The sequence below is a fragment of the Culex quinquefasciatus genome, chromosome 2 (assembly GCF_015732765.1).
Source record: "Culex quinquefasciatus strain JHB chromosome 2, VPISU_Cqui_1.0_pri_paternal, whole genome shotgun sequence".
Taxonomy (NCBI): Eukaryota; Metazoa; Arthropoda; class Insecta; order Diptera; family Culicidae; genus Culex; species Culex quinquefasciatus.
The window spans coordinates 119,724,101-119,745,617 of NC_051862.1; the positions used below are offsets into that span (position 1 = coordinate 119,724,101).

At 38.4% G+C, this 21,517-nt stretch overlaps 2 protein-coding genes and 1 long non-coding RNA gene across 4 annotated transcripts; 1 reads left to right on the forward strand and 2 right to left on the reverse strand.

Moving 5' to 3' along the window:
* Positions 1-481: 481 nt before the first annotated feature.
* LOC119766786 lies at positions 482-8,631 on the reverse strand. 2 transcript variants are annotated; one of them, XR_005277127.1, is made up of 3 exons: positions 1,240-1,712; positions 762-1,047; positions 482-707 (listed from the first exon to the last, which is right to left on the reverse strand). XR_005277127.1 is itself a non-coding variant. In XM_038252569.1 (3 exons), the coding sequence occupies exons 1-2, from the start codon at positions 8,055-8,057 to the stop codon at positions 977-979; spliced, it is 321 nt and encodes a 106-aa protein (XP_038108497.1). In that variant the 5' UTR covers positions 8,058-8,631; the 3' UTR covers positions 482-707; positions 762-976. The 2 variants fall into 2 exon arrangements, 1 of the variants encoding a protein (XP_038108497.1); XM_038252569.1 differs by lacking the exon at positions 1,240-1,712 and adding an exon at positions 7,808-8,631.
* Positions 8,599-11,800, forward strand: LOC6032492. The gene is made up of 6 exons (XM_038250754.1): positions 8,599-8,792; positions 8,913-9,401; positions 9,458-9,633; positions 10,756-10,812; positions 10,940-11,126; positions 11,549-11,800. Exons 1-6 carry the CDS (start codon positions 8,634-8,636, stop codon positions 11,798-11,800), a joined length of 1,320 nt encoding a protein of 439 aa, XP_038106682.1. The 5' UTR covers positions 8,599-8,633.
* A 1,952-nt stretch (positions 11,801-13,752) lies between these two features.
* On the reverse strand, positions 13,753-14,459 carry LOC119766787. Its single transcript, XR_005277128.1, has 2 exons — positions 14,033-14,459; positions 13,753-13,978 (listed from the first exon to the last, which is right to left on the reverse strand). It is a non-coding gene; the product is annotated as an uncharacterized LOC119766787 (long non-coding RNA).
* Between the last annotated feature and the right edge of the window lie 7,058 nt (positions 14,460-21,517).

Below are 21,517 nucleotides of genomic sequence, written 5' to 3' on the forward strand. Positions count from 1 at the left end.
GTTCAATTTTTGAGTTATTTTATAGCCTTGCCTCAGTGAGGTGAGGAAGGCAAAAACAAGACAAGACAACATTTTTTCGATGGATCAACTATAGTCTCCTTGGAACAAGCTGTCAAGAACACGCAAAATTCAGATAACACAGATCTGTGTAAAATTTGACACAGATTGCCCAAAACCTGGAATACACAGAATCTGTGTAAAAGCCTTGTACACAGATCTGTGTTCAGCCGTTGTCTGTCAAATCTGTGTAATTTTATAAAAGCAATCTGTGTAAAATTTTACACAGATCTGAGTAAAATTTTTCACAGATCTGGGTAAAATATAACACAGAAATGGTTAAAAATATATATTTTAAGCCAGCGATCTGTGTAAAATTTTACACAGATCTGTGTAAAATTTTACACAGATCTGGGTAAAATTCCACCCCGATTTTTCCCCTGCAAACCTGTTTTCTTTCATAAAACGGATGGAAAAACGGAAATAAACAAAAACAATGAACCTTTTTTATTCAATCTTGAGGCAGCAAATCCTTCCTTGGCCGCGGGAACCGGAGCAGCGAATCCTTTCTTGGTCGCGGAAACCGGGGCAGCGAATCACCGGAAGATCCCGAATCAGGTTGTTGTTTCGGCTGGCGCTTCATTGTCGGAGGACTTTTTGGTCCGAATCTAGCCGAGACGTTCGAAGAAGTTGGGTAGTGCACGAGCGATCTAAAAAAACAAGAATTAGATTTAATCTAACAAAGTTTATCAAAAGAAACCTACCGCAAACGCTGGCCTTCCTTGGTCGTGGGAACCGAGGCAGCGAATCCTTCCTTGGCCGCGGGAACCGGAGCAGCGAATCCTTTCTTGGTCGCGGGGATCGGGGCAGCGAATCGGCGGAAGATCACGAATCAGGTTACTGTTTCTGCTGGCGCTTCCTTGCTGGAGGGCTTTCTGGTCCGAACCTGTAGCGACGATGGCTAGGAAATCTCAAAATCTCAAAGCTTGGTGTTCTTGCCGGAGGAGTTGGAAGTTTGGTTCACTCTTTTACTGTACTCGCGAAGATATGCTAAACGAACAAAGAAAGTTAGGTTATGGAATTAGTTTATACTTAATCTGGTGAAATTTGTTGTAAAACTAAATTTTCTACTAAGAAATCTACAGTCATGATAAAACCATGTTTGAAATTAAGATTTATAGAAAAACTCAGTTAAAAATCGCAAAAAAAATCTATGAAAAAGACGACCGAAAATTTTTCAACCTTCTCAGCTCAGCAGAAGTGCGGGAAATGAACGACAGTGACGCCAACTCTATTTTACACAGATTTAGAAGAGACGCTGTTCAAAAATCTGTGTAATATTTTACACAGAACTGTGTCAGGAAACTACACAGATTTTGAAAGCTAGAACTGATCGTCAAGCTGTGTAATTTTTTTACACAGATCTGTGTTATCCAGATTTTGCGTGTATTTTACACAGATTTAGAAGAGACGCTGTTCAAAAATCTGTGTCCCGCGGGTTGTAGTAGGGATAGTTGTAGTAGTAGCTCGACTGTTGTCCCTCGTCGGTGCACAGTTTGAGATCGAGTCTTAGATTGCGCGAGTTGGACTTGGTTGTCGGTGCCCGACTCGGGCCCGGCTGTTGATCGTCCGTGGGTTGTAGCAAGTACGCGGGAAGCCTCTTCGGGATCGCACCCATATTTTTGGTTTCCATCGGAGCATGGGCTACTGCGAGGCGCCGCCTGCAGGTCACCTCGGTACGCGTACACGCAATCGTCCGAGCCGTTTTCATCATCGGAGTAAATGTTGTTCGGTAGCAGAATGATTTCCTCAATTAATCCATTGTCGCTGATGTAGGACAGATTCCCGAGCGAGTTGTTGTCCGAGCAATCACCGTCCGAGTCCAGCTCGGCGGCGGCCGCAGCTACTGCTTCCTCGTCTTCGTGGTCGACTTCTGAGCGTGGTGGCTCCGCAGTTTGGTTCGTGGAAGATTCCGACTTTCCGTTATGGCGACAGCGGTCGTCCTGTGGTTCCGATTGCGGGGTTCTGGATCGGTTGAGGGTGGCTTTCGGAATTATCTGAATAAAAGAGAATTATTACATATTCATATTGCAAATCTCGCACGAAATTCTCCGATCGTTCAAATATCTGCACATCAAATATTAGCCAACATTTTCTACAATAGATTGCGTGCGTTAAAATCTGTTCTTTTAAATAAACCACTAATGTGCGCGTGCTTAGGATTCTTCGTTTTTGAGGCAAAAACAATCCCCATGTCAAAAATGAGCAGATTTGGTGAAGGTCGATGTCGGACGCGTGGGCACTTGGGAAGGAATGACCCATATGGATGACAGAGTTGTAAAAAACAAAACTTTCATTCCTTAAAAAAATCAAAATCAAAAAACGGGACGTATTCCGTGGTCGATTTGCAACCCCTTTTCGTGTTTTTTCATTGCGGGTTTCTGAGAAAATAAAAAAACCTTCGGTAAGTGAGCGTGCACGAGGAAAATAGAAGGAGTGATAGAAAGAGAATGCTCTTGCTGACAATCACGAGACAAAAGAAGAGAATTCACAAGCTAAATACAGTGACGGTCACTGTACTCTGTGGCTGTACTTTCTGATATTTTGGTGCTGGAATCATCAAATGTTTTTTTTTCTTTCACTCATTTTTAGAATTTCAATGCGTTTTTCTCAATACGCATGGTTGTACATGTGTATTTGAAATGTTGACGTTAAATTCTCAAAAAAAAAATCCCAAAGAGAGTCAACGTGTTTAATGGATGGCCCTTGATCAATTACACAGTTCAACAAAAAATCAAATGTTTCTTGTCTCTGAGACGAGAATATGTGTTCCTAGTAGATTTTTGCCTGCTGAATTCCGGGTCAGAATTGCTCCAAATGGTCCCAATTTTGAGATACACCCGTTTGAAATGTTAGTTTAGGCAAAAATTAGCTACTTTGTCGACTATTTTACAAAAGAACTATTGAATAAACAACTAAACCAATACATGTATCTTAAAGTTCACGTTTTCCCCTTTCTGAAACACCCCGGGTTTTTAAAATTTGATTGTTTCTACGCATATTTAAAGCCATTTTAAAATTAGAATTTGACTTGCATGCAAGTTGGAAAAACTTGAATGAGAACCAACTGAAAATATAATTTTAAAATGGCTATAAATATGCGTAGAAACAATCAAATTTTAAAAACCCGGAGTGTTTCAGAAAGGGGAAAACGTGAACTTTAAGATACATGCATTGGTTTAGTTGTTTATTCAATAGTTCTTTTGTAAAATAGTCGACAAAGTAGCTAATTTTTGCCTAAACTAACATTTCAAACGGGTGTATCTCAAAATTGGGACCATTTGGAGCAATTCTGGACCCGGATTCGGATTCAGCAGGCAAAAATCTACTAGGAACACATATTCTCGTCTCAGAGACAAAATCTTGTTGGACTGTGTTATCGGTAAAATTGGGTTCATTTTGACTGATGGTTCATCGATCAAGATTTTACAAACTTTCGACAACAGACCTGCGTTAATGAAAAAAATATTTGGGTAGAACATGAAGACTGCTGAGAATGTTGGAACCGATCCGCCCCTTTTGTTACGAATACCGCCTGCCGACGGTTTTCGCGACTGGGTGTGAGATTATCGAATCAATAAAAAAATGTATCGACAAAGTGTTGCCAGACAAACGAATCAATATCAAATTTACATGTTAAATTTAAATAACACAGTTTTGATTTTCTTTTCTTTTCGTTCTTATGCATTTTTTTTTAAACTTTGAGTACGGTATGCTGATCGGAAAGAACCAAGGGGGTGCCAGAACAAAGTGTCAGTAGACTCGGCCGTCACCAGAACCTTACTAGCCCACGCAGTTGTATTCGTGAGTAGCCCCTGTCTGAAACTAGTCCATGCGTTAGTGTTTGTGAGTAGCCCCTGTCGAAATTTTCTGGTGTTTAGTAGTGTTGGTAATTTTTTGGTTTCATTAAAATGGCAGCCTTAACATAGACCTGGAAAGAACGCGGTCAAGGCTTCATCCATAAAGTACGTCACGCAAAAATCAGCCAAAATTTACCCCCTCCCCCTTTGTCACGCTTTTCCTATACTTATAACATGCAATGTCACACTTGTTCAGACCCCCTCCCCCTAGAGCGTGACATACTTTATGAAATGTTGCGTGTTCTTTTCGTGACCCCCAGAAAAGTTGACAGTTCGGTATGAGCGCGATTGACGGTGTGCGCGCTTGAGGTTGTTTCGAGAAAAAATAAAAAATTAAAAATATTCAAAAGTTAAAATTAAATAGATTAAAAATGTTTATTCAAAAGCGTTTAACAACAATTATAAACAAAATTAAGAAATCAATAATTGAACATTTCTTTAAAAAAAAACAGAAAATTAGAAATTCTTAAATTCTTAAACAAGAAAAACTATAATTAAAAACGTTGCTTAATCCACCTTTAGGTGGGTGGTGCCTTCCTTACATTCATAAAGTTAATACACTACAGAGCCTCAAAAAAGAGTATAAATAAGACTTATTTTAATCAAAATATCTGAGATCCGCCCTAAAAAAATATATAAATAACACTTAAGTTGTTATAACTTTTGATAGGGTTGTCAGATCTTCAACGTTCTAGGCTCATTGGAAAGGTCTTTTGATTAACTATACAAAGACAGGTCGCATGGTGGATCCGGACCAAGTTTTCATCAAAATATTTGAGATCCGGCCTCCAAAAAGTGCATAAATAACACTTAAGTGCTTATAACTTTTGATAGGATTTTCAGATCTTCAACGTTTTGGGCTCGTTAGAAAGATCTTTTAAATACCTTTTTTAAAATGTATAGCATGACGAGTTTTCTTACAAAGACCACCCTTTTTACATTCTGCCGGACTTTATTCGAAATCGTTTTTTTAGCATAACTTTTGAAGTTCTTTACTAAACTTCATAATATTAACTAGGGTCTTGTGGGACCCCAAGACGGATCGAATGAGACAAAACGGTCAAAATCGGTTCAGCCATTCCGGAGATAATCGTGTGCATATTTTTCTTTGCACGGACTCACATCCAGACACACGCACAGACATTTCTTCAGAATTTTATTCTGAGTCGATAGGTATACGTGAAGGTGGGTCTACGAGGTCTAATAAAGAAGTTCATTTTTCGAGTGATTTTATAGCCTGTCCTCATTGAGGTGAGGAAGGCAAAAAATATGTAATTATGAAAAAAAGGAAATTAAAAAAATAGGAAATTAGGGAATTAGGAAATTTGGAAATTATGATATTAGCAAATTAGTAAAATAAAGAAAATTAGGAAATAAGGAAATTATGGAATAAGGAAACAAGGAAATTAAGAAATTAAGAAATTAGGAAATAAGAAAAATTTGAAATTAGGAAACTAGGAAATTAGGAAGTAAGGAAGTTAGGAAATTAAATAAGGAAATTAGGATATTAGGAATTAAGGAAGTTAGAAAATTGGGAAATTAGGATATCAGGAAACAAGGAAATTAGGAAGTTAAGAAGTTAGGAAGTTAGGAAATTAGGACATAAGAAAATTAGGAAGTTAGGAAATTAGGAAATCAGGAAATTAGGAAGTTAGGAAATTAGGAAACTAGGAAATTAGGAGTTTAGGAAGTTAGGAAGTTAAGGAAACTAGTAAATTTGGAAATACGGAAGTCAGAAAATTTGGAAATTATTAAATAAGGCTGGTACAAATTGGGTACAAAGTTTAATTTTTTCCTGAATTCTTAAATTCCTAAATTCCTAAATTCCTAAATTCGTAAATTTAAATTCTTGAATTCTCAAATTCTTAAATTCTTAAATTCTTAAATTCTTAAATTCTTAAATTCTTAAATTCTCAAATTCTTAAATTCTTAAATTCTTAAATTCTTAAATTCTTAAATTCTTAAATTCTTAAATTCTTAAATTCTTAAATTCTTAAATTCTTAAATTCTTAAATTCTTAAATTCTTAAATTCTTAAATTCTTAAATTCTTAAATTCTTAAATTCTTAAATTCTTAAATTCTTAAATTCTTAAATTCTTAAATTCTTAAATTCTTAAATTCTTAAATTCTTAAATTCTTAAATTCTTAAATTCTTAAATTCTTAAATTCTTAAATTCTTAAATTCTTAAATTCTTAAATTCTTAAATTCTTAAATTCTTAAATTCTTATATTCTTAAATTCTTAAATTCTTAAATTCTTAAATTCTTAAATTCTTAAATTCTTAAATTCTTAAATACTTAAGTTCTTAAATTCTTAAATCCTTAAATTCTTAATTTTTCATACTAGATTTTTTTAATTTTGGAAGAAATAGAGTAATTACGAATTTCTATGTTATCGATTTTTAAAACTTTTGAAATTTCGACTTGTACATTCGCTCCGAGTTTTGAATTTTTTGAGCTATTGAATTTATAAAAACTTTAATATTAAAATTATTATTCAATTATGCATATTTTTAGTTATGAATTTCCAAATTTCATATTTTTGTTAAAATTTTCTTTATTATTTAAAAAAAAGTTATTTGAAATTTCTGAAATTTTTCATGTTTTTGAATTTGTTGTTAGGTTGGATTTCAAAATTTCAGATTATTATTGTATTTTCAGTAAAGACATTTGTATGATTATTGTCAAGTTTAACTTCACTCGGATTTACTGCATTTTGGTCCCGCGAGTGTGGATCAATCGGACAGCGCAGGGGACTATAGAGTACTGGTGGGTACTAGCAATAAATAGTTGGTGACAACTTCTTTTTTTACTCCATTTCGACCAAAAAACTAAATCTGTCCTTTAAATTTCAATATTCTTCATTTTGAGATTCGGGAGGAATTTCAAATATTAATATATCCAATACAAACTTATTTAAACGTTTGTAGTTATCAGTCGCATTCAAAAAGGAAACTGGCAATTCTTTGATTTTTTCATCAAAACATATTGCAAATAAGCATCCTTCCGATCAGCATACCAGCCTTTAAAAAACACAAAAAAGGTTGGGGAGCGTTATTTTATTACGTAACGCAGTTGGGGTGTCTGTTACGAAATATTACGAAAATTGGGGGAGGGGGGGTGTGCTGAAAAATTGTGTTACGTAACGAAAAATTTTCATACAAGAATTCATAAAAAACAAACTTAATCTACCTATGTGGTTGATGCCTTCCTCACTTTGTACCATCAATGGGTAATATGTGTGTTTTGGACACATATTTCAGCATTTTTTTAAGATCCAGAAAAATAAGTACACAGATATAACTGAAGTGATCATAACTAGAGACAAGGTTGCCAGATCTTCAATGTTTTAGACTCGTTGGAAAGGTATTTTGCCAACGATGGGTCGGATGGTGGATCCGGACATTGTTTACATACATTTAAGTGAGATCTGGCTACAAAAAAGTACATAAATATCACTAAAGTGGTCATAACTCGAGACAGGGTTGCCAGAAAAATCCCAAATTTTGCGTTACGTATTAAAAGAACGCTCCCTTGAAATAATCATTAAGGGAGCGTTCTTTTATTAAGTAACGCAGTAGGGGAGGGGGGTCGGAGGCCGTGTTACGCTCTATACAATTTTTTAAAATTTGTATGGAAATTTTGTTGAGGGGCGGAGGGGGTCTAAAAGTCCGATTTTTCGCGTTACGTAATAAAAGAACGCTCCCTAAGTTAAATCATCCACGAGGAAAAAAAATTGGTCTGATCACATCTTCCGTCGAATGAAAAAGCAAATGTTGGTCCCGGCCTAACTTAGAGCTTAGGTCTTAAGGTTAGTCCTGGGGTATGTGTCTATAACTTCCATTCGTCAACGTTGTTTCGCTCAAAGCAGAAAATCCCGCAAAATCTTACCCGCACTTCCAGCCCCGGCCACAATCCGCCGTTCGCTGTCGCAGTCCGGCCGCCGAGCCCCGTTCACCTGCGGCATCAGATTCTCCTGCTCGGCCACATTGTTGTTGTTGTTGAACTGGTTCTGGCTGCTCTTGTCGGTCACCACCTTCGGAATGGCACCGGCGCCGGCAGCCTGCTTCTGCGGTCCCGCCGGCTGCTGCTGTTGGTAGCAATAATTTTCGTTCTCGTTGCTGTCCATTATTGCGAACATGCTTGGCCCAGGAACATTTGAGGAGGGGGCGAGGATTACGGTGTTCCGGATTTGTGCTATTCTTTTATGATGTAATTGTGTCGTGGCGGATTTAATACGCGAGAATCTTCTTTAACCCATGCTACGGCTCGTTCCGATTGATTGCCCTTCTTGCCGTGTTTTGCTCTGCCAGACAGGAACGTGGAAGAGGTTCTTCGTTTTCCTTGCGGAACTTTTTTTCCTTCCGCGATCCGAGGGAATTGGGGGACGCGAAAACCTCAATGTTTTTCACTTTCTGCAGTAGATATTCCGAACGTTTATAACGTAACAATGCAGCAAAACGCGAACCGAATCAATTTGCACCGCTTTTTGATAATATTTTTGCAAATTATTTCGCTGCACAATCGAAATAATTTTGGTTCTAACTTTTGCGTATTTCGTTGTTTTCTTGTCCAAACTGTCAAACCTGAGGGCAAAAAGTTCTGCCGGGCTAAGTTCAACCACGTCTGTTTACAAAATGATCGTCATTTTTCTTCGATATTATCGTCGGTAATGTAAACCTCACAACGTTGAAGTGTCAAAAATTCTAATTTCAAAATGAACGTTGGACGCGAGGAACCGATTTTGCAAAGACGAAGTTTTACGTACATTTCGCTTGTGGTGTTGAGTGTGGGAGTTTGTTTGTACATTGTGCAACAGAACAATGACCAGAATCAGCACATTCAGGACCTCCGGGAGAACCTTGGGTCACTTACGGTAGGTTCTCAATCTCCAAAACATCCCGAAGAAAAGTCAATGAGAACACAGAGTTACAATGTGCAACTTGGTGAACCACAGACTCGTCAGACCAATAATCCGATTTCTAAATCTTCCTAGAAACACGTCCTCAACATTTACGGACACGACGAAGCGACCCCCGAAACGGGCCAACTGGCCCATCGTCGGGATTTTCGCGAACAAGTCACCCACGAACTGCAGGAAGCGCTCCGGTCAATCGATGTGCTCCAGAACCGGGTTGACTTTCTGGAAAAGATCAACTACGACAAGTTTGGTCGCGTCGATTTCGCCTCGGCCGATCTGGGTGGGAAGGTGGTCAGCGTGGAGCCCCGCAGGCCGGGTTTCTTTCTGTGGACGGTGCTGGAGCGAACGATGCGATTGGGCAGGTTTGGGTCTGCTAACAGGAAGTGCTGCATCGTGCAGTATGACTGCGCGGGAAAGTGCCACGCGTTTCCGGGGTCTTCCGGAAGTATAACGCTAAGGTTGATGGGAAAGGTGTTCATTGAAGGAGTTTCGGTTGAGCACGTGCCCAAGAATATGTTGCCCGATACGAGTGCGAGTAGTGCGATTAGAGAATTTTCTGTAAGGGTAAGTTTGAATATACTTTTCGACTTTAATGAAATTAGATGTTATTATGTTTACAGGGCATTGATGCGTTGCAAGAAGATGGTGACACGTTCTTGTTTGGAAATTATTTATTTGATGCGGAAGTTGATTTTATTAAATATTTTAATTTTACGTTGCGATCGTCGATTCCGTTCGAGTTTGTAAGAATCAAGGTTGCTTCAAATAATGGTGCGGATTACACGTGCATTCACAGGTAAAATTATTTTCTTAATTTTGTAGCATTTTTGCATATAAACAAAATTTTCTATTGTTTATTGTTCCTCTACATTCTATTTTTTTTTTCGAATCATGGACAGTTACAAATACTTTGAGTTTTATTTTTGATTGCCTTATTTCTCATTTATTCACTTTTTCAATGTTTCCATTTCCATTAAGTATATTTTTCCTTTTATGTGGTGTTGAGAACAAATAACTTAATTTTGAATTTCTTTTTGTTTACCTATAAAAAATGTTCAAACCTCGATTTAAAACCATTTCTGATCACTTTTTTTCATTTTAATGCAAAAAAAACGTTACTCAATCCACCAGAAGGTGGTTGCTGCCTTCCTCCTAAAAGCCTTGCAACCACACACTACGAAAGCTTTGGCTAACGCTTACTTAGTAAAGACTTTATACATCTGACTGCTGATCTATGATAAATTCAAGCCCTGCAGTGTTTGTGTGCGTGCGCTGAGCGGAAAGTTCCGACAGTTATCCGCCGGAGCTTTCAAATAATGTAAATAATGACCCTTTTTGTATCAACCAAAACAGTTTTTCGAACATAACTTTTAAAGTACTGCACCAAACTGGATGAAATTTAAAAAGTCTCAAAGAACCTGAAAACGAATCCAAAAACATAGATCCGGACAAAATTGGTCGAGCCAGTTCCGAGAAAAGCGAGTGAGAAAATATTATCCGCGCACCACCAAACCGAAGTGCGCATCTCTTCTGTTGCGCGAAAAAATCTGTTGCGCCCGAGGGGCAGGACACATGCTCTAATCAACTAAAATAATCGGTTAATTGATTAGAAATTATCAGTTAATCAATTAGTGTGACGCTAATCAACCAACGGTTCCCACCTACTATCATTATCTTGGTCTGATGAAGAAATGTCAAAAACACAAAACAAAAACATTTTTTTTCCGCAGAAGCCACAAAAATTCCGGCGGGACCGTTGCTGCTGGTGCCACTACAAACGACGAGGTCATTTCCGTTCGCCGGATGTGAAAGAAGTCTCAGCTCCAACACGGTGTCATCCGACAGCAGCAGAACAAGCAGCTGTTCATTGTAGTAGGTCGTTTGTTTTTTGTTTTTTCGTCACGTTCGTGGTCTGCAGCGCTGGCAAGAAACCCAAACTGGAAGCTTCCTCCACCGAAGAGCCGGCGGCCGGGACGTAAGTCGACGAAGTGGAGGCGAATTGTGTCGTTCAGTGAGGCGAATTGTGTCGTCGGGAAGGCCAGGTAGGTTGATTATAACCGATTCACTGTTATGGAGCTGGCTGAAACGACTATTTTTCACAGCCCCTCATCGGTTAAGAAATCCCCGAGCGACAGCATTCCAGGAGGAGGAGAAAAATGTATAGAAAGTCCAGATCCAGACAGAATCCATGGATCGTTCAAGTCGGCTGAAAAGAAGACTTTTAAAGTTGTAAAGAAGGAGCAACAGGAAGGAAGTGAAGCGCGAACCGTCGGAATAGCCGAAAAGGAGGTGAATAATAAGAACAACATGATGAGTTTCTCCACGAGCGCAAAGAGAAGGCGGTTGCGGCGACTCTGGCCGCCTCCAAGAACTGCGAGACGGAGTACAATACGGGAGAAAGTTCTGTCGAAAGGGCGAAACGGTGACGTGCTTGGCGCGGACGTTACAGATCATCGAGGGGCTCCGCACTCAGTCAAGGACGTGTTTGGGAAGTTGAGGAAAATTAACAAGATGACGGGGACGGATGATGGACAAGATTCAGTCGATGTTTGGGCGGGTCGGCACGGTCTTGTTTTGGTGGAGCAGTAAGGCGGCCGGGAGGAAACCTTGGTTGGCGCAAGATTGTGCGATGACGCCCCCGAACCATGACGGTTTTAATGAACCGGTAGCGAACGCATTGAGCAAGTGTGAGAAAGCTTTCGAAGGCGAAGGTGGAGGACATTGCGTTGGTGCTGAAGACGGAGTCCGTCATCCAGATTATACAGTTGCTGCTGGAGGACGGGGTGGTTCACCCGGTGGACAAGTGTTCGATGATGCCGGGAACACCGTTGAAGTTCATGTTGGCGCATCCGACCAAGGGCGTTCAGGAAGTGTTGGAGCGATTCGACGAGAAGGATTTAAGTGCGAGTGGAAGTACGACGGAGATCGGGCGCTTTTCTACCTGCTGGAGGACGGCAGCGTGAACATTTACAGTTGAAACTAGGAGAACAACACGAGCATGTACCTGGACGTGATTGCCCGGTTGGACCGCACTCGGAAGGATTCGCTAAAGAGTACATTCATGGACTACGAAAAATTATTGGTGTGGAGCAGATCTCGTGTCTCGGAAAGGCTATCATTTGTAACACGAGTGCTAAATTGAGGTTATCCGGATTATCATTCTAATCTGGAGATTACGTGTGAAATAAACTTTGGTTTTTACAAATGGGGGTGGGGGAATTTATTTCGAATTGAAGTACAGCTCAAGAACTGGCCCACGTCAATGATGATTAGCACTGCCGGAATCACAATGGAAATAGTGATCATATTACCCAGGCAACAACATTCTGAACATCGTAAACTATTCTTTTCCTCTTCTAACTCGTCAAACGTCGAATTATCCGCAATTTCCATGAAGGTCCGCAACTTCGAAGTGCCTTAAAATTCCCCCCCGGAAGAAGCTCGATTCGAATGGTCTGAATTATTAGAACCGTGCTTGCTTCCTTGTTTCCGGTTATCTGTCTATGAAAAAATCAAACCTTCCGGTTACGACCAGCCCAACCTATTTGGGCCACGTTTTTAGATCGTTACTGCCACAATAGCAGCAAGTGGTAGCAGAACCAAAAATCGTGCCAAGGAAAAAAAAAGGAGTTTGGCTGAGTTGGCAGCATCTAAAAAAATCCGTGTTAGAAACAAAAACTTCATACAGACCCCTAACGATAAAAACGACTCGGTGGAAGCATCATCCGCCGGTATCTGATGCGGAGAAACTCCAGGACCATCTAATAAAAGCTCGATCTCCGGGAAGTTCCGCTGGGGACACCAAAGATTGAACCTATATTTGTGCTTCAAAACCATACTTCTCACTCAAAATAAATAATAAATCTCCGAAAATAATGACCAGGATTGGTGCCGCAGTCGACCTCTTTCGCTTGGACAACAGGAATAACAATAAATGTGGTCCTGGAAGGAGCAATTTTCACAAAATTCCGAATCGGGGTTTTAAAATCCTTCCAAAAATATTGGAAACAAAACACGTTTGCTGCTGTCAAAATGACTCTTCTCGATATGACAAGATAGTTTAAATCGGGGTAGGAATGACGTGTCAGTTCAGCGCTAATTGATTAGCTAATTGACCGAAAATTATGCTAGTTGATTAGCGTTACAATAATTGATTAGGTGTGTCCTGCCCTCGGTTGCGCCGTACAATATTGAGTGGTTTGTCGTAAGCGTGTACATCAGCGCCGTACAATATTGAGTGGTTTGTCGTAAGCGTGTACATCAGCCTGCGCAGCAGGCTTTGACAGGGTGCGCTCGTATTTTGATTTTTGTCTGCCTTCACAATAAATTCTACACGAGATTCTACGTCCATCCACACGCACAGACATTTGCTCAGAATTTGATTCTGAGCCGATATGTATACGTAAAGGTATATCTTGGAAACTTATTTAAATAGTTCAATTTTTGAGTTATTTTATAGCCTTGCCTCAGTGAGGTGAGGAAGGCAAAAACAAGACAAGACAACATTTTTTCGATGGATCAACTATAGTCTCCTTGGAACAAGCTGTCAAGAACACGCAAAATTCAGATAACACAGATCTGTGTAAAATTTGACACAGATTGCCCAAAACCTGGAATACACAGAATCTGTGTAAAAGCCTTGTACACAGATCTGTGTTCAGCCGTTGTCTGTCAAATCTGTGTAATTTTATAAAAGCAATCTGTGTAAAATTTTACACAGATCTGAGTAAAATTTTTCACAGATCTGGGTAAAATATAACACAGAAATGGTTAAAAATATATATTTTAAGCCAGCGATCTGTGTAAAATTTTACACAGATCTGTGTAAAATTTTACACAGATCTGGGTAAAATTCCACCCCGATTTTTCCCCTGCAAACCTGTTTTCTTTCATAAAACGGATGGAAAAACGGAAATAAACAAAAACAATGAACCTTTTTTATTCAATCTTGAGGCAGCAAATCCTTCCTTGGCCGCGGGAACCGGAGCAGCGAATCCTTTCTTGGTCGCGGAAACCGGGGCAGCGAATCACCGGAAGATCCCGAATCAGGTTGTTGTTTCGGCTGGCGCTTCATTGTCGGAGGACTTTTTGGTCCGAATCTAGCCGAGACGTTCGAAGAAGTTGGGTAGTGCACGAGCGATCTAAAAAAACAAGAATTAGATTTAATCTAACAAAGTTTATCAAAAGAAACCTACCGCAAACGCTGGCCTTCCTTGGTCGTGGGAACCGAGGCAGCGAATCCTTCCTTGGCCGCGGGAACCGGAGCAGCGAATCCTTTCTTGGTCGCGGGGATCGGGGCAGCGAATCGGCGGAAGATCACGAATCAGGTTACTGTTTCTGCTGGCGCTTCCTTGCTGGAGGGCTTTCTGGTCCGAACCTGTAGCGACGATGGCTAGGAAATCTCAAAATCTCAAAGCTTGGTGTTCTTGCCGGAGGAGTTGGAAGTTTGGTTCACTCTTTTACTGTACTCGCGAAGATATGCTAAACGAACAAAGAAAGTTAGGTTATGGAATTAGTTTATACTTAATCTGGTGAAATTTGTTGTAAAACTAAATTTTCTACTAAGAAATCTACAGTCATGATAAAACCATGTTTGAAATTAAGATTTATAGAAAAACTCAGTTAAAAATCGCAAAAAAATCTATGAAAAAGACGACCGAAAATTTTTCAACCTTCTCAGCTCAGCAGAAGTGCGGGAAATGAACGACAGTGACGCCAACTCTATTTTACACAGATTTAGAAGAGACGCTGTTCAAAAATCTGTGTAATATTTTACACAGAACTGTGTCAGGAAACTACACAGATTTTGAAAGCTAGAACTGATCGTCAAGCTGTGTAATTTTTTTACACAGATCTGTGTTATCCAGATTTTGCGTGTATTTTACACAGATTTAGAAGAGACGCTGTTCAAAAATCTGTGTAATATTTTACACAGAACTGTGTCAGGAAACTACACAGATTTTGAAAGCTAGAACTGATCGTCAAGCTGTGTAATTTTTTTACACAGATCTGTGTTATCCAGATTTTGCGTGTTAAGGACCTTTGCTGTCGAGAAGGGCCGCGAGATTAATTTTTAAAATTGATTTCAAAATCCATTTTAAATCCTTCGCGATCGTAGGGGAAACTCTCGTATGTTTGGCAGGTTAAGCACTCGCTCCTAACTCCATCCAATTTGATGATTTTCACTATTTAAACAACTATTTTGCAAAACTTTTGATAGTAACTTGCTTGCTCACTTATCATTGAGCTATTTATCACTCGATTTCAGTTGAAAACGCTTTTAATTAGCTTTAATTGAATGTCAAAGTTCTGACCTGCCAACATTAGAGGCACGCTGGAATTAGATGCTGTTCCCCTACAAAGGGTCATTGTGCTCAGAAAAATAAGCTTGATTGTTGTGAACAATAATATCACAAATCAAAGCTTATTTTTTGCAATAGAGACCAATACACGGACCAATAAGACCTGTGGGTTGTACGAATGGATCGTCACTTAACCCTAAAATGATTCGTAATTTGTGGATGGTGCCAAATAAGTATTTTTACCTTCTTTTCATCAACCTTGATAACAGTCGAGAGGAAGAAACTATGAACAATAAGTTCATTTAAGGAGCAACAGTGGTAATCATTCCTTTGACCTTTATTTCAGATTCCGCGTCCACGGAAGGCTGGCCCCAGCCAAAAGTAAATCACCCTGAAAGATGCCATTTTATCCTAACGCCACCGAAAAAGTATCGAGTCGGTACAGCAGTCTCCCAGTGCCGTCAAGCCAGCCCGCAGCACGTGAAACACGTCTGTTGACACAACGGCCAGCGGAATGTCAGAAACGGGTCGAAAAGGAAAACCAATAATAAACGAATCAAGGGAGAAGGTGCGCAAAATGGAATGGTGTTAGAAATCGTCGTCGTCGTCGTCGCGAGATTTTTGTGTATTTTGTGCGATTTGTGATTGGGAAACCAAAATAAAAAAAAGAAGCTGTTGCTGCCGTGCGAGTGCGTGTGTGCATTAATTAGTGCGTTTTAATGTGAATTTCGTGGTGGTGACGAAGCTATGGTGAACACGATGGAAAACTCGTACGCCACAATGTCCAACATTTCGCAGCACAACAGCGAAAATTTCCCTGGTAATAAATAATGGAGCCCCTTCGGTGTTTTTGCTTGTTTTGCTGGTGCTCTGCCCAACCCAACTCCTGGCCTGGCCTGACCTGGGGGAGTGGGTTCCCGGTGGGAATTGGTTGCAATTGGGTCGCTATTGAGGAGGAAGTGGAACTGTTGAGGTGGCGTCGTGAAAACACAAAATTAGGTCTTTTGTTTGAGACACTTTCGTGGGATTTCCGTAGGTGCCCTATCGGAAGAATGGCCACCAAAACATTTTGTTATGATTCATACAAAATTATGAGGTTTCAAAGATGACTAGTTTATGTTGGCATAAGTTCTAGCAGTTGTCAATGCTGCAATTGTCCCCAATTGAATCGTGGCACTTGTCCCACCCCCTCCAAAAAAAAAGCGGACCCGTCCCCAAAAGCGTCGCAAAACTACAGTTAATTCACATCCCTTAAACGGAACGGAACACGCGCAGCGGGAAGAAAGCAAACGCAAGTAAAACATCGTTTCCCCAATAAACAATAATAAATATGGTCAGCCCCAGAGCTTCAAACTAATGGTGGCACCAGCAGGGAAGAGGTTCAGGGTGCGCGGGGTTTGTTTTTCTTTTCCCCTCCCGAATTGAATTAACTTTTGTGGAGCGGAAGAAGCACCGTGCGTGCGTTGACGGCGCGCGCACATTTGCGGTTTAAATTTAGTCAATTCTAGAGGTTCGATTCGTTTGGGGAAAGATCACAAATCGACAGCTGGTTAGTGCTATAGTACAAGTCAACGTTTTTCTTGGGAAAAAAAGGCAGAGCATCATCGCAGTTTTCGTGGAATCATCTGTGAAGGAACGAATACAAATTGTATTTTTCTTAACTTTTTAGAGCTCACTCCAGATCAGCAAAAGTTGCTCATAGAGCTGCGGCGGAAGAAGCAGGAAATTTTACTTGAGATTCAGGTAAGTACACTGGACAGATTATTGAACAATTGCCAGACACTTAGGAAAATTGCTTAAAATGTTTAAATGTAAAATTAGCTTAAAACACCAAAGTAGTTCTATCGCGAAGAACCATGCAATTTGAACAATAATGTTGCTATTGATAGTCAAATCGAAAATGCTGACGAAATTATGCAGAACTTGCAGAACAGAACACTGATGAAGTCTGCAAATAGTACACGAAATACGTAAATGTCAAGATATTAAAATATACAGTAAAAGAACAACTCGTCTCTTTGTATGCACAGTAATGCATTCTGCTAAAACGCTCAACAAAACCACAATAACAAAAGATGTTTCTACACAACCAGAAATCTTGAGTTGCAAGTCAAGTGAAAAGGTGATACAAATGCGTTTGGTTGTTTCATGATTCCAAGACGAGTTGGCGCGTTAGTTCAAATATATCAATAAACATATTTTAATTCTTCCTTCATATTAGAAATTCAAATGCTCAACCGGTGAACCGGTCATTACAAGAGCGACGTAAATTTGCCATGCTCTCTTGCATCATCGACATTATTTTAGAACCCATTCTGGATGCAAATTTTCGGGATCATACATGAAAATTCACAATACCGTAAAACGGGGTGACTTTGATAAGTTTGAGATTTTTCCACAAAATGAAGATTACAAATTAAATACGTACGGAATGGTATGGAATCATACTGACCTTGGTAGAGAAGTGCTCAAAGTTCATAAAATTTTGAAAAGTTCAAAAAGTCAGTTAACTATAATCAAGAAAATGTTGATTAAAAATATTATTTTAATCTTCTCAAAGTGTCATGATTTTCTCAATGAACATGATTTTGAATTGTAAAACGGAATGTATTCCCGGATTCCTCGGACAATGATCTTCTGGGAAAAGGTAAAATAAGTTAGTAAATATCAAGTATTATGTGTTTTTGAAACATAATTCAAAAAAAATCTTAAAATCTACAGGCATTTTCAGAAAAACAAATCTATACAGTACTTGTTCGGTAACTGGCCTGAGAACGTAGCCCAAATGCTGCTCGTTAACTGGGCTGAACAAAACATAACGAGGGGACCACCGATGCCTAATACTTTCCTGATGAAATATAAAAATAAAAGGCACTCAAATTTATTTACAATGCTTCCTTTTTTATTTTTTAAATTGTGACTTGAAATCAAATAACATTTTGAAAAAAGTTTTTTTATTTATTGCTCATGATTTTTGCATCCATTAGCCCCTCGGTCATTTCGGTTTGTTTTGGTTTTTTGATGTTTGTCTGCTTTTTAACTGGGCTACGGCCCAGTTATCGAACGCCCAGTTAAAAGCAGCCCAGTTAAACAACAACTACTGTATACCGTAAACTGGGGTCAATCGGGACACATGGGGCGAATTGGGACAGCAGTTTTAACCATGTTGGAGCACAATATATTGATTTTTCTGGTTGGTTTCGGTTAGAACACACTCAGATCAACAAAATGTGTACATCCATTTCCAAATTTAAAAGCTTTAAGTGCTCTTAAAAACTGCTGTCCCTATTCAGACTGTAGTCCCGATTCGCCCCAGATTACGGTACACAGCAAATTTTGGATTGCCATTTCAATAAAATAATTTACTGAATGCGATTCAGTAATCATAACATTTGCTGAATGAACCAAAACATTGCTGAAAAATCAGTAACTGCATATCTGTCAAACTGAAATGTCACTTATGACTTATTGTTTGGATGCTGCCGAGAGAAAATCCTCTTTCAAACATGTTGCAACACATGTGTTTTTTTTTATTTTGTATTGTGATCTTCAGAAACCAAGGTAAGAAAAAATGGTAATAATAAATGCCTCGATGCTAACCACCTGTTGTTTAGGTTTGGACGATTGATGAAATAAATGTATAAATAGCAGTACTGGAAACATTTTCAATGACAAGCAAAATCAAATTTTGATAACTGAAATACCAGCAACGATTGCTGAATCTTCAGCAAATGATATGTCAAATTGCCTCAAGAAAATTACTGAATTTTCAACAAAATAATTTGACGTTTCTTTTGCTGAAATTTCAGTTGTTTTGACAACCATGTTACTGAAATCAGTAAATCATCTGTCAAAGTGACAAATATCAGTCAACTGAGAATTCCGAGAATTCAGTAAAATCTAAATTACTGAATCGTTTACTGAAATTTCAGTAAAACTTTACTAAAATTCAGTAAAAAAAATTGGTGTGCGTATAAAAGCTTTTGACGGGCTTGTTCAGCCCTCTGTCACTGCCGGCCGCCATGTTTCTGAAACCAAAATATTCGATGACGAACATGAAGAAAACTAAGAAGAACCCAAGGTGTCTTCTGTCAGATTTTGAAAAATAAACTAAATTATGTTCTTTTTCACATGTTACACTTGCTGCATGTCCAAAACTCTTTAAAGTATGTTAATTCCGAGTGGATTTAAAGAAACTTTCGATCTCCGGTCCCAGATTTTCCCGGTTGAATCGGATTTTTGCTTTAAATTGGTTAAAACTAATCCTGCTTCGCCGGCTGCTCATCCCGCCATCCGATTCAAGAGCTCCTTCGACTCTGGCCTCATACACACACATTATATGTCCGGAAATCTGCCCGAGATAAACACGACCACTCGCGTGACCACTTAAACCAGGGGTGCCCAACCTTTTTGCCCTGCGGGCCAGATTTGATTTTTCTGAAGCTGTGGCGGGCCGGAACTATGTTTAATTAAAGTTGGAAAAAATCAACAATTCTTTTTTCATCAAACGATTTTTATCAAGTTATTTTAAAGTAAAAAAAAAAAACATGTATTGCAATTAAGATTCATAAATCTTGATTATAAGAAAGATAAACAAAGATATCTTAAAAAAATATATATATATTATATTTTTATATTTGTTTTTGTTTAAAATTGTATTGTACTTATAGTTCAACTTCCTCAACACACCAATATATTAAAAAAATCAGTAAGACATGATAAAATTTATTTAATTAAAATATGTATCCAAATCTTCTTTACAAAAAAAATACCTTTTGTGCAGTGATTTTTATTTTCATTCATTCAGTAATTCATATATTCATTCGCGTTTTAAAATTTTTATTTCAACCAAAACTTTAACACTGTAAAGTTGTTCTGAAAAATGCACTATTTTTTTGCTTATTCATTTATTCAAAAATAAATTTTAATCAAGTTCCTCAAAATAATAAAATTTCAATTCGAAGTAAGCTCAGAAAAAAATATTTATTTAACAATCTAATTTTTCATATATTTTACAAAATGGATAATTTTGTTTTCTTGCTCAGTTTATCAGTTTGATAATTGATTCTGAAAATATCAATAAAAAATAATAAGAATTAAATTACAACATAAAAAATGTTTGAATTTCAAACCAAAATTTAAAAAGTACAAAGGTAAAATTTAAAAAAAATCGTTGAAATAGCAAAATTTTATTGCAAAAACAACAAAAAGTTCCTATTTAATTTTTTTAATGTGCAAAAATTTTATGTGAATCTTATTTTTTTATTTTGAAAAAATAATTAATATAATATTTTGTTGAAAAGCCGTCGCGGGCCGGATGAAATGGCTTCACGGGCCGGATCCGGCCCGCGGGCCGGACGTTGGGCAGGCCTGACTTAAACCGAACTTTTGCAATAAATTTACACCAAAATATTATTTTTGGTTAACTTCTTTCGCGTTCGCCATTTCCCTATTTTGATGTAAACAATCAGAAGACACCGATACTAATTCATCCAAAGCTTTGTTTATGGTGGCCTCTTCACACAGACTAATGGGTGGGCTCTTCGAGGTTTTGGTGACTGTCAAACGTTCTAGACATTTACAGTGGTGCCACAGGGCTGGTTTTGTTCGAACGCGAATCAGTTCAATACGGAGCGTCGGATCGAGGTGCTCTTTGTTGCGTTGGCTTCGTATAAGTCCAAGGATGGCTCTTATGCCAAAAAGTGACAACTTTGGCCACTCTGGAACTGATTCCGGAAAATCTGCAGATTGTATGGGAAAAGCTGCGTAAAATCAAATTTTGATCACAGGAGGCTGAAAAAGCAAACAATCTTAGAACGTCAACAAACGAAAAAAGACAAGACAAAATGTGTCGGGTTCAGCTCATATAGAATGAGAAAAATTTTCATTGGTGTTTTAAATTCAGTTATATGTTATATGAACCGATAATTTTATAAACACAACTAGTTTTAACGGATTTCAGGAAAAATTCTGACTATTAACAATTTTATGTAAAAAGCTCATAAACTTTGTCAATTAAATATTAACATTGATTTTTTTTTCTTTAAAACTATATCAACAACTTTAGTGATGGTACATTTGACGTAAAAATAAAATTTGAACACCTCAAATCTGATTTTAACAAGAAAAACCATGACTTGGATAAACATGTATAGTTTACTAAGTAAGCGTTAGCCAAAGCTTTCGTAGTGTGTGGTTGCAAGGCTTTTAGGAGGAAGGCAGCAACCACCTTCTGGTGGATAAAGTAACGTCTTTTATAAAAAAAATATTTGAAAAAAATCAAACCATTCCTAGAAATTTATTACACTGAACCACCAGTGATTGGACTTTTTCGTTTGACACTTTTTAGTTTGAACCCGTTGGAACTGTCATTTTTAT